The 13,384-nt window shown below is 33.5% G+C and overlaps 1 protein-coding gene across 1 annotated transcript in view; it reads right to left on the reverse strand.

The window, feature by feature from the left end:
* Positions 1 to 5,557: 5,557 nt before the first annotated feature.
* LOC118762797 (asparagine-rich protein-like) overlaps positions 5,558 to 13,384 on the reverse strand; it is a 48,667-nt gene continuing 40,840 nt past the window's right edge. The window contains exon 7 of the mRNA XM_036501689.1: positions 5,558 to 5,916. Coding sequence (XP_036357582.1) covers positions 5,878 to 5,916 — 39 coding nt within the window. The 3' untranslated portion in view covers positions 5,558 to 5,877. The remainder of the gene's footprint in view (positions 5,917 to 13,384) is intronic.

Raw genomic sequence — 13,384 nt, forward strand, 5'->3', positions numbered from 1 at the left:
TATTGTTCCATCATTAATATACGCATTACGCATCTTTACAAAATTTTTAGAATTTATGGTACTACTGGTGAATAATGTTATTTTTACACGTGTTACCATTAATAGTCTACTGTGGCAAACTCAAATAATACGCAATGATTATAATGCTACCTTGAATTCAAAATCCATTTATTACTATACAGAAGAGTCCTCTTCAATATAGAATTCCTAGTAAGTTTTTCAAATACTATAAGAAAGAAAAGTTTCTTAATTTCATCACCGGTGACCAATCTCAGATGACGCTCCTAGATATTATATATTTGACAAAAGCTGGCCGCAGGACAGGCAAACTCATGTCAGCAGTGTTACCCGTCAAAAAAGAAAAAAAAATACTTTGGTGGCTTAAGTGTATCAGTACATTGAGTAGACAAAACAAAAATGGAAAAAGCGATCAAATGAAATAATCTTCCCTGACAGGTATATGGCTGATTAGGTTTCTGTATCAGCGAACTACAAATTATTTGTCGGATGATAAAAGTAAATCTGGACATCAAGTGCGGATTAAGTTTATGTACACATACAGACTGATACACACACTCACACATGCCTGCATCATGCACATATTATACAGGCATATATATTACATGCATCTCTCTCTCTCTCTTCTCTCTCTCTCTCTCTCTATATATATATATATATATATATATATATATTTCTTTATATATATTTATTCTCTCTCTCTCTCTCTCTATATATATATTATATATATATATATATATATGTGTGTGTGTGTGTGTGTGTGTGTGTGTGTGTGTGTGTGTGTGTGTGGTGTGTGTGTGTGTGTGTGTGTGTGTGTGTGTGTGTGTGTGTGCCTGTGTGTGTGAGTGTGTGTATGCAAATAGCCACAGAAGAAATATCCCTTTTTGTACTTTGCTATGCGCGAAATTTCTGCAATTCTCTCAACTTTGTTATAAAATTTGTTTGCCAAGTTCTACAAAAACCAGTTATACACACACACACACACACACACACACACACACACATACACATACACACATGTATTGATGTATATTTAAGTATGCGTATGAAAAAATATATTTATAAAGATATACATGTATTGGCCGACCAGAGCCATGTGACTAGATTTAGTAGTCAGAATATGAAAAAAGCATGTTGTATCTATATATATCTTTGTATGTATGTGTACCTCTGTGTCTGTGTTTGTCCCACTAACACAGCTTGACAACCGGCTTTCGTTTGTTTACGTCTACGTAACTATATGAATAAATATGTTATATATATACATATATATATATGGGTAGAGAGAGAGTGATGTGTGTGTGTGTGTGTGTGTGAGTGTGTGTATGTATATAAATATATATATATATATATATATATATATATATATATATTCCAAGAAAGTTAGAGGTTGTGAATTCGACCAACTAAAGGATAATATCTATCCAATATACTGCTGGTAGAACACACAATTATTAATACACAATTGTTTTTCCATTGCATGGCAATTACATTAGCGCGTGTAATAAATGGGTGAGGGTAAAGAGTTAATTAGTTATTTAATTATATGTAAACGTATGTATATGTGTGTGTTTATAACTTAACATTATGTACTTTCTGAAATCTTTGACGAAGCCTAGAGAAACACCCAAGTTAACTCAATTGCATCTACTAATTACTTCAACCACTGGAGGGATAAAGTTGGAATAGGTATACCACTTATTGATCCCCTCCAATTTCTTATTGCTCTCCCTTTCTCTCCCTAAATATATATATATATAAATATAAATATAAAAATATATATATATTTATATCTATCTATCTATCTATCTATCTATCTATCTATCTATCTATCTATCTATCTATCTATCTATCTATCTATCTATATATATATATTATATTAAATTAGAGATAAAACCACTATTAGGCAAAGCATACAATGAAAAACTTAAGCCAATACATAAGATTAATTAATTTATATTATTTTAAATATATTTCAAAATTATTTAAAAAAGATAATGAGTATAACACTACGATCGTTTCATGGCTGTCCAATTCGTAAAAATTCGAGTTACAGTCAATCTTCAGTTAATTGAAATATTTATCTTAGCGAGGTTTAACAATGAACTCATATATATATAATACACACACATATACTTCATATATGAGATCTAGATGTCCTCCGTATAAAATACACTTTGCAGTGCTCAAAATATTCAAACTTGAGCTAATGTGGGGATAAGCAAATTAGACAGATCAGTATATAAAGATATTAAATATATGAAATATAAAATATGTATACACATAAAAAACATCTAGCTTGCACAGAGTACAAATGATATAGAAAATTAAAGATGTGGATGAAAGGTATTACTCGGTGATCCATTACTCGGTGTAAATTAATTCCATCAAAAAATGCGGCCGTATGCATGCATGTAGCATAGGATGAGACGCACCTCCATCTACAGGTAAGTGATCTTAAATTTGAGATCTTAACGTAGATCTTTGAACTTTACTATAAGATCTCAAATGTAAGGTTTCTGCCCTGAAAACAGAGGCTTGTCTCATCCTATGCTAAATGCATCCATAACGCCGCATTCTCTAATACAATAAGTCTACAGACTTTATTATGGATTACCGATCTCCCAGAAACAGTTGTTGAATTTTTAATACCATTCGCATACTAACTGACCATGATCATCATGTACAATTTATAACTCTGCTTAATGATTCTTTCACCCATACTGCAGTGAATATTGCAATATATGCATGTTTGGTAAGGTCTAATAATGCTGGAAAGTTTCATGATTTTTCTTCCATACATGACGAAAGAATTAAAATATTGTTCATTGAGTTAACCCTGCTCTTTACTCTATAAGTATTTCTAATTAGTTTTGCTGCTTCTTATATCAAGTCTCTAAGCATTCACTAATTATGTATACTGTTTTGCACCACTGCTGACTGAAACATTCCGAAATTGTCTGAGATATATGAAGCACAGTATTACATTGTTCGTGCTCTTAAATAAAATACACAACTGAAGTGGTGGTATTGTACCTATGTATGTTCAAATATATCAGCCTTTGCTTACTCTGCAAAAAAAATATGAGTTGGAAACATGGCTGCACTTTTGAAGTGCAGGATACGTACTGTATCTGGAAATTCCCTTAACTGTGAATTTTTTGCATAACTTATATTGAGACTTAGGGACTTTGGTCTCCTTATTCTCGTGGTTGTTAATTCAGATATGTCTAGATATCCTGAGAAAGAACTTTAATATCTTTTTACTCTCATTACAAATCCTGCTGAATTCAAGTTTAACATTAAATTCTAAATAGTCTATAAAATATGAACTAATATCTTACATTAAAATAGACGTCAATGTTTGAAGAAAATAGCAAAACAAATTTCTCCCAGGCCTGTTTGCAAAATATAATGGATGTTTACCTAATGTATTACGTGTGGTAAATTTGTTTGAAATGATTTTGTTAATCATTAATTGGTTAATCAATTTTGATATTGAGAGTTATTGGATTTGTAATAGAACGTTTTGGACCAAATGCTACAAGATGAACCATTATCTCATTAGATGAATAAATCATGACTACCTCTAGCACATATTATGTTTATCCATTGTCATCATATCTTCAGATAACTGTATAATTTTCTAATATATTGTTATCAGACTATGGCGTAGGCTAACCATTTTAATATAAAAACTGCATTTTGTCTACTTACATTATTTACAAACTTTATACATTTCCTAAACTATATTGTTGGCAAATTATATCAATTTATAGATATATTCCATAAATATATTCCATGCTGTCGATGTATTCAATGCATATATTCTATAATAACGACATCATTAGCTAATTATATTATTGACAAACTGCTGGATGCAATTATCGCTTGCTAAGCATATCACTTTCGAACGGTGCCTAGCAGTATTATTCATTGCCGAATTTCCTTATTAGTTAATACTACCTTTGTCTAAATTTATTGTAAACTAATTAGTGATTGATAAACTGTTCTCTTTCATATAACAAGACCGAGGCAACAGCGCACCCAACACTGCAGATACATGCAGATGTGTCTATTTCTGGTTTCATCTCGGGATACACACACGCAAAGAACAATTTATCTTATTCTGATGATAAACTAGAGGGGAAAAGTACATACTTCCCTTTTTATATATAATGTGTCATATTTCAACATGGTACGGTTGGATACTAAAATATTGCTCTCATTAACCTATCTGCTATAGTTAATTTTAATATTTTTAACATTAAGCTTATAGACTCGAGATATCGAAATGTAGGAATGCGTGAGAAATATTCTATGCAGTGGTCACGCCCTTCATATGAGTTAATTAAAAGAGACACGCTGCACACTTTCTAAAAGCAATTACTTCCAAATAAAAATACGTAAACTGTAAATCTAATGAAAGTGTGTGATTCGCGAATATATGTGTTTATATTCTCAGAAATGATATCGAATTTTTGTATTTTTATTGTCATACATCGGATATACTTTAACTGTAACTATCTGCTCAAACTTAAATTTATGTATTTGTTTTTCACTTCTGCTCTATTATTATTCTTATTTTAGTGTCCTTTGTCCTAATTTTAGTGTCGTTTATCTGAACATGGACTAAACAGAACAGAAGTAACATGGGATGAAGAGTTACTGAAGAGGTCGCAGAATATTGTGATTTCAGACAAAATACACTAGAATAAGAATAATAATGAAGTGAAGTGGCGAACGAGTATACAGCGCGTGTGGTTATTTGGCAAAAACAAAAAATAAGCATCCTCAAATATAAGAATATCTACACAAATATATTTAGCAATTTCTTTCATATATTTCATTTTAAAGAAGTTCTTCATATGTAAGGGCACACAATAATTTGAAGAAACCTGTTAAAGAAAAGGAAACAAAGTCAAATAACAGTATTTTCATTTAAACATTCTATTTTGAAAAATACCCAGACTAACATCGTTTATCATTTAATCTGAAGGAGAATGACATTATCGCAAGGGGCTGCATTTTAAGATTAGTTCTGAAAATAATGAATTGCACATCCTGTTATAGACGGCCGGAGAAGAGAAGAGGCAGATATGCGTTGTAGATTGGAAATGGGTCATTTAATGAATGCTTTCCACCAAAAAGAGTGTATCGATTGAAAAGAATGAATTTACGATGTAGTGTTTGTATTTACAATAGAGTGTTTGGATGAATAACAACTTCCCATATACGAACATTCGAACTGCTAGCATTGACCTAACATATTTCTCCTTTTCTAGAAAAGAGCAGAGAACATGACGATATGCATTACCGGCATATATATACGAGCATTAAAGTCATGCAATTTGACTATCCTCAAACCTCACAAAATTTACCTTTATATTAAAAATATCATTTTCATTAATGATACACTTGCAAAGTAATTACCATGCCAAAAGATGTATAGCGTATTAAAAGCAATAATAGTAATCATAACAAAGAACAGGCTCAGTAATATTTTATTTTATTGTTTAATTATAACACACACAAAGTTAATCTTCGCAGCAAGATATTGTATTGGCCAAAAAAAAAAAGGAAAATATTACAGTAAATAAAAATATTATAGGTGAATAAACAAGTAAAGTTGGGGGTGAGTGAAACTCATTCAATATTGATACTATACTGAATAATATAAAACATCTTGCCTTGTGCTTTTAGATTTATACTGTCCCAACTTCGATATCATTTCATTTATTTTAACGCGTTGCAGAGAATTTTACGTAAGATTATAATAATGCTAGGATGAGTCGATTATATCTGAGTTAACAAATATCGTAAGCTCTTCCTTAGCTTAACAGATCAGTGGCTCGTCTTTCATTTTGCTCCTCTTGGAATGCATGTGTATAGTGATATCTGGAAAAGAAATATCCAATAGTTATATACAGTTATGCGCCTAATATAAATGTAGGATCCAGGGACATAAATGTAAATTCCCTTCCGCACACACAAGCATATCCCATAAATAATGCGGTTTTTTATACATCTTTTATTTTTCAAAATTTAAAGGAACACAGTTCTGTTTTAATCTAGAATATATTCTCCATTTTCTACAATACTCTTCCATCTATCTGGTTGCTATGCACGGCCCCTCCACCAGTACTGTTCTAACCTCGTCATCAGAATTCATATTTCTTCCGTCCAAATGATTTTGAGCACTGCGGAATAAATAATAATCAGATTGGACAATGTCCAACGAATATGGACGATGGAGCATCGTTTCCCATTCAGACTACTCCAGCCTTTGGAACTTCATCTTCGATGTATGTGGACGAGCATTATCCTGATGGATGAATACCTTTGGTCTTTACACCAACAATGGTCGTTTTTCTTCTAGCTTTGATTTAAGCCGCTCAAGCTGCTCGCACAAGGTCTCCTGTGTTATCGTTTAGTTTGGGTTTAAAAGTGAACCCACCAAACAGGTAGCAACAAACTACGTGGGTGAAGACCTTCTCTAGCCTCGGGTGCCGGGGTTTCTCCTTTCCCTACCTACTGTCATCGTCGCTAGAGATTTTTATACAGAACCCATTTTTCGTCACCATTTACTATTCCTGAGATGTGACAAAAAAGAAGAGCACACATTCACTCTCTGCGCGATTAGGTTCCGGAAGTTGTGAGAAACTCATTGACCCAATTTGCTGACCTTTCCGATGGCACGTAGGTTGCAATGAATGTTAGAATGAATAAAACATAGCTTCACTTCTAATTCCTCAACAGTTACGATGGGATTTTGTTCCATCATGTTTTGCAGGACGTCTTCGTCGAGCTCTATAGATTTTCTATGACGAGGCTCGTTTTCTAGGCTGTAGTTTCCGGTTCGGAATTTCCTAAACCAACGTTGACTCTGGCTTACGTTTATAGTCCGATCCCCATATACGACATTAATATTCTTCGCAATTTCTGTAGTATTGTTTCGTTTATTGAACTCATAAAATGAAATATACCGAACATGCTACTTTGTCACTTCCATTATAGCTTTGAAAAAATAAGTGTTAAAATCGAAGTGCATTCTTCAAAAATTGCACTAAGAATAAGTACAAAGCAAAATTACTACCTGTTTTAATAGCAAGTTGGTGCAGGTAGCTTATCCTGTTCCCCTCCGACTTTTAGTTCATGCAATTTCAAGACCGCCTTAGTTATGAGATGACTCAATATATATATATATATATATATATATAAATTTAAATAGAGTCTAAAAAAACGCCTAAAGGTTTGTCACATATTATTTTGCTGTGAATAGTAATGTTTTTAAAATAATAATACAAATCTTGGTTTATAAGTATTTAGATTAAGATCCAGAAAATATAATTTATTAACAGCAATAATATGTAATAACCTAACGATATGTCTTTTTACTCTTCTAACGAGATTTTGCCCGAAAAAATATTTCAATTACTGGAATCTTTGGGGCAAGACCGAAAGAGCTGCAAATGAACGAGTTGAATTTTTGCAGATAATAAATTATATTAACACTACTTCTCCATTGTCTCGATTGTAATTTGTACATATATATATATATATATATATATATATATATATATAAACAATTGCAAGGTGGAAGTTGTTTCTAAAATGGCTTAGAAACACCTTCCATGCTGCCATTGCTTTCGTTCTAGCACACAATCTAAGATCAGGTCACTTGCTATGCAAGTTCATCTCCGTAATATATATATATATATATATATATATATATATATTATATATATATATATATATATATATGAACTGATTAATCCGTTAGGTACAAGATCACTCACGCAAATATTAGGATCACTATAAATGCATTGATAAATATAGAGAATGAACGTAGAACAATAATAATGTGCGAAAATTAGCGATCTTTAGTTGGGATATAAACTGTATATTTGCACGAGAAGAAAGAAGCATTGCACAGGTGTCGTTTTGAAGGTACAGGTTGGAAAGTGGTCATTGTTAGGAAAGTATATGTATGTTGCATTCTCAGTTCTGGGGACCATAGATGCTAATGTACTTTCTAACATACAAATATATTCAGTTCTTTCCATGGGACGAAGTCACGAATTATAATTGATGGATATGATATTGCGTGACACCCGCTTCTGTTTTAAAGTCCTTAATAATGTGTGTGAAGAGAATGAATTTTTGTTGTGGAATTATATTGATGCCATAGACTTTGTTTAACGTCACGCACAATAATAGATACATAGTGACATGCCTTTAACTACTCTTGTATTGGTTTCTGCCTATTACTCAAAAAATGTAACAGAAAAAAGTCTTCAATGTGAATTGAAGCATCTTCGTAGACCAGGAATACTAATTAATTTTTTGATCCTAGATAGGCGAATACACACGCAAGCATATACACACATATACACACTCATATCACATTGTCATATGAAGAGAATTTTATTCGGAACGGGAGAACACTAGTTGCACCTCTTTCAATATCAATTACTGGATTACGTGAAATGACCACAACGAATTGTATAGAGTGCTCCGCTAGTATACATATATTAAGTATTAATGCTTGTGTTCTGAATCTAATTTCGCTTTTATTCCACCATAGCAAAAACTGTTAGATACCAAAATAAATATACAACATATTTTCTCATCATTAATAAGCGAAACTGTTTTTGCAGAGAACTGATAGTAATTCTCCAATAATTGATGTATGCAGCAGTTATGTGAAATAGAAAAATCGTACGAGTTTAAAAACTACAACATATTGCTAAAATGGAAGTTATATATGATTGAATAGCTTTATAATTGTTATTATGATGCGTTAATGTCATAACAAATATTTGACGGGATACATAAATACAATAAATTCTGTTTCATATTTACTACCAACAAGAAAATATACTTTACTACAAATACAGCTATTACTACTCATAAGAGATTAATAACAATAACAATAACAATAACAATAACAATAACAATAACAATGATGATGATCATGATAGATGATGATGATGGTGATGATGATGATGGTGATGATGATGATGATGATGTTGTTGTTGATGATGATGATGATGATGATGATGATGATGATGATGATGATGGTGAAAATAATAATTGCCTCATATTCAGGCACAAATCCAACAATTTTTAGATGAAAGGGTAAATTAATGTCATCAACAGTAGTACGACTGATGTTTTAGTTTATTGACTCTGGAAGCCTAAATTGCAAAGATGAACTCCAAACATACAATTAAAAGAAGTGCCTTGCGGCTCTTTATCACTTTAACTATTCCACCTGCTTCAGTAGCGGTTTCTAACCGAGGCACAAGGCTGTCATGCCTTCGACTCTAGACTTGATTTGTACTTTATTTGATCCACCTCGAATCCAAGGAAGCCAAGTTGCACTTCAATGACTTTTGAATCCAAAACATAAAGAAAGCTGAACGTAGGTATGCTTTCTTTACTCTAAAGATTCTGCCAACTCCTTACTCTGTAACGTCACTTATTTTAGATGCGAAGCCAGCAATTTTGTATAAACGAAATTAATCGTTATTACAGTACTTGACCAGTTGACCGTACTTAGAAAGTTGAAAGACAGAAAATGATTTCAAATCAGAATACAAATTCAGAATATAAATGACTGGGTCAGGGATGTCCAAACATTTTCACCGACGTTCTAACGTTTTTCGCAACTCCGTGTTCTAATAACTATTGTTTCTAACACAAGAATGAAACTAAAGCTCTGTCATATAATCAAGACATGCACAGACCCAAAACATCTACTGGCTAACATATTATATAGATAGGATTGGATGCTCTACTGTAGTTTACCCATTTTTCCATAGGCACATTTGTGAAATGCATTCGGTAAATGGCAGAAAGTTGGAAACTTCTGAGCGTTTTTGCGAGGTTTTTGTACCGAACTCTGCACAATCCAAGCCTGTGCCCAAGATAGCATTCCAGCCGCCCACTATTACTAAAGCGCAGAATGTTTCGAGTGAAACCTCCAGACGACTAAAGAATTCTAGCTGTCCTGCCCTGCCAGAGAATAAACATATACTAATAAGAAGGCGCTTCCTTAACTACTGTTCACCTTCAGAACCACTAACTTTTCTTCACGTCCGTATCGTTAGATCTAAACCTGATACGTATCGTGAGATGTAAATCTTTCGAAAAGCACAGTTTTTCCAATCCCGATCGACAAGTTGAACTTGTAGATCAGAAATTCTTGCTTCGTGTTGGTCACAGAATCTACACAGAAGGATCCGAGGACGTTGAGCAGCTAGTCCTCCTTCCAAGATAACGTTCGGCAATGGGGGAAAAGTGAGAAGGATCACTTACTTTAGCCCTATTGAGTCACCAGTGCTTAGGCTGTCCGGTTGACTACGGCTGTTTCCATAAAATTTTCGTTGTATAGCATTTTCCTAATATTAAATCATAAAACTTCTATTCCAATTGGGCATTTATTTTTCAAGATGTTGTATTGGGTTGTGGTATGTTGATGATTTTTATGTATGCTGGAATTCAAAAAGTTAATGTGATGTACTTATTGTGTGCTATGCTTGTATATTTGTGTGCATGACCCACTTGTCACTATTGCGTGTGTTTGTCGCTGTGTAGTTAATATCTTTCTGCTCGAGTTGGTGAGTGATTTGACAGTTGCTGTGTGTATGAGTTAGGTCGTAGTTAGTGGTAGTGTCTGCAATAGTAATTATTGTGGTAATGAAGATGATGGTGCTCGCAACACGCGTTAGCTTCCATTACCGTTGACGTTGGTGCTTTGTCACTCAAGGGCATGTCCCAAACCACCTATTTGGTAGTCAGTTTTTGCTTTCGCGCTCTTTTGTTTCTTTTTCCTCTGTTTTGCTTTGGTCTCTTCTCGATATTTAGGTTCAGTATCGTCCCCTTCTTCACAAAACATATCTGAATGATTCTAAGGAGCAAGGCCATGTCGTATGGATCATTGTTTTGTATTTGCTATTGTTGTTTGGGGACATTCATTTGCTGTTGTTGTTTGTGATGTGGTATCTATTGCGAACGATGTTTCTTATATTCTTTCTGTTACTGACCACTCCGCACTTAGTGTTATTCTTTCTGCATTGCTGCTTACAGCCATGTAGATGGTGATACAACCACTGTTGATGCACACATTTGCATGCTGCTGATGTAATTACTGTGGCTTTTCCTCTTTTTGCTTGCTGTAGCTGTTCCTGGTGTTTAAGCTGTGGTGTTGGTAGTAGTGGAGGCCTTCTTTCAGTTATGATTTTGCGTCCTTATCAAGGACGAAACGCCTTGGTTAGTCTTCCTCATCGAGATTTCCCAGATTCCATTACCACCTGAACTTGCTACCATCTTGGAACCTCTGTTAGGTTGGGTATTTTGTCATGTTTCACGTAAGTTAACTATCTCCAGCGCAATCCCATCCCAATGTTTTTCGGAACCATTTTGTTTCTAGCAGCATACTGGGATCTTATAAGATCACATATTTCACCTATCCACTGGTGTTATATATTAGAATTTTACTAGTGTCAATCTCCGTATGTCTCTACAAGTGTCGACGTTTCAGTATTTGTGAGAGAGTGAAGTGTATTTGTGTTAATGTTTCCGAGTTGAGTATAACGCTGATGTATCCGAATCTATGAGCATATCCCTCAAAATTGATATTTCAGTGAAATAAAGAAAATGGATTGAAAAATTCATTAGCATTTGGCGCTTATAATAAGATGATCCATCTAAAGGAAGACGTAGATCGTTTCTAACTTTTCAGAGCCCATGGACTGATCCTGTTTGAACTTTCATACAAGTTCAGCGCAATTGGACTGGCCTAATATCTTGAAACAACTAATTACTTGATGTAAACTCACTGAAAATTCCGAAACGGGTAAGTTGCTTCAGTCTGACGTAGATGGAGAGCAAACGATATGCTACTAATGTCGTACTAATCAGCCTGGAGGAAATATGACAACTGTTGTTCCAAAGAAAAGAAAATTAAAAGAAAAAAATATAACGCCAAACAGTTAGCTAGTAGTTGGAAGCAGAAAACTTTGCATGACAAATATAAGTGCCGTAGCAAGCAGCCTGACCAGAAGCACATCATTAGTTTTTACAAAGCTCAGTGCTAAAGGCAAAGAGTGAAGGCTTCATCTTACCTGCACGAGATCAAATCATATTGACCCTAAACTACCAAACTGATGTGACGAAAAATAGAGTAGATCGAAAATGCCGATTGTACAATGATGATATTGAAGCTGTGCACCACCTAATCTCTGAGTATAAGGTTTTAGTTCCAGAAGAGCAAAAATAAAGACGTAACAGATTCAGCAAATATCTACATATTTAATGCATCGAGAAACCACATTTAAAATATTTTGTCTAGAACTAAAAAAACAACAACTAGATATAAACACCTTAAAATTGAAAATGAATATTTACTAAACACAAACAAAATAGTGTTCTATAACTTTATGGAAAAATAGAAACAACCAGAGGAGACAAGCAGCAACATCATGGGGAAAGGAATGGAACTAAAGAAGTTTTGTAAATGCTGAAAGCTAAATCAAAACTGGGCTAAATTTGGGTTAAGTGATACCATATCAAGGAAACATGTTATGTGGAAAATACTTTAAAATACTGAACATAGATAAAAGAAAAATATAAGAAATGTGAAACACAGGCATTAAAACCGACATTGAATGTTTCATAATTTACGCACAGAATTTAAGCTTGCACCTAGAAGCACAAGTATATACGAAGTAAAAATACATAGTCTGTTGCATGTAGATTTGGGAAGAAAGAATTAGCGGCATTATCTCTGATATAATGATCTAAAAGTGAATTAATTTACATGATCACCGAAGGTTGTGCATTCATACATTGAAATTTATGTGAATATTTTTGAAATACCGACGGAGAATAGGTAACATATATGCACACCGGTATATGAGAGACCGACGAAGCATTTTTCATGGTGAGGGAAAAAATGTAAGCATGAATGTGTTGTCCCCTACCGGATAGTTATTACAAGAGAGTTGATAATTTATTTATATTTGTAATGTCAAGATGTTGAATTTGAAATTAAGGAATGAGGGGAAGTGATGCATAGAATACACACATATGCATAAGTAATTTTCGTTTATATATTCTTCAAATTTCTTCTGAGTGGTAATCATGTATAACACAATGTCATTCGCTTTGGAAATCGACAGCATGATATAAACAGATTTATTATTTAAGCATTTTTTGAAGCGATATTTTTCTTATAGATGGAAAATAATTATATTCTGGAATAAATGTATGGAAAGCATATTTTTCTTTGCTTTCTCGCCGAAGGTTAGCAAGAGTCATGGGAGAGAATGTTCTTTGTATCCATACAGAGGGTAAGTGT

Source organism: Octopus sinensis, linkage group LG3 (assembly GCF_006345805.1).
Source record: "Octopus sinensis linkage group LG3, ASM634580v1, whole genome shotgun sequence".
Classification (NCBI taxonomy): Eukaryota; Metazoa; Mollusca; class Cephalopoda; order Octopoda; family Octopodidae; genus Octopus; species Octopus sinensis.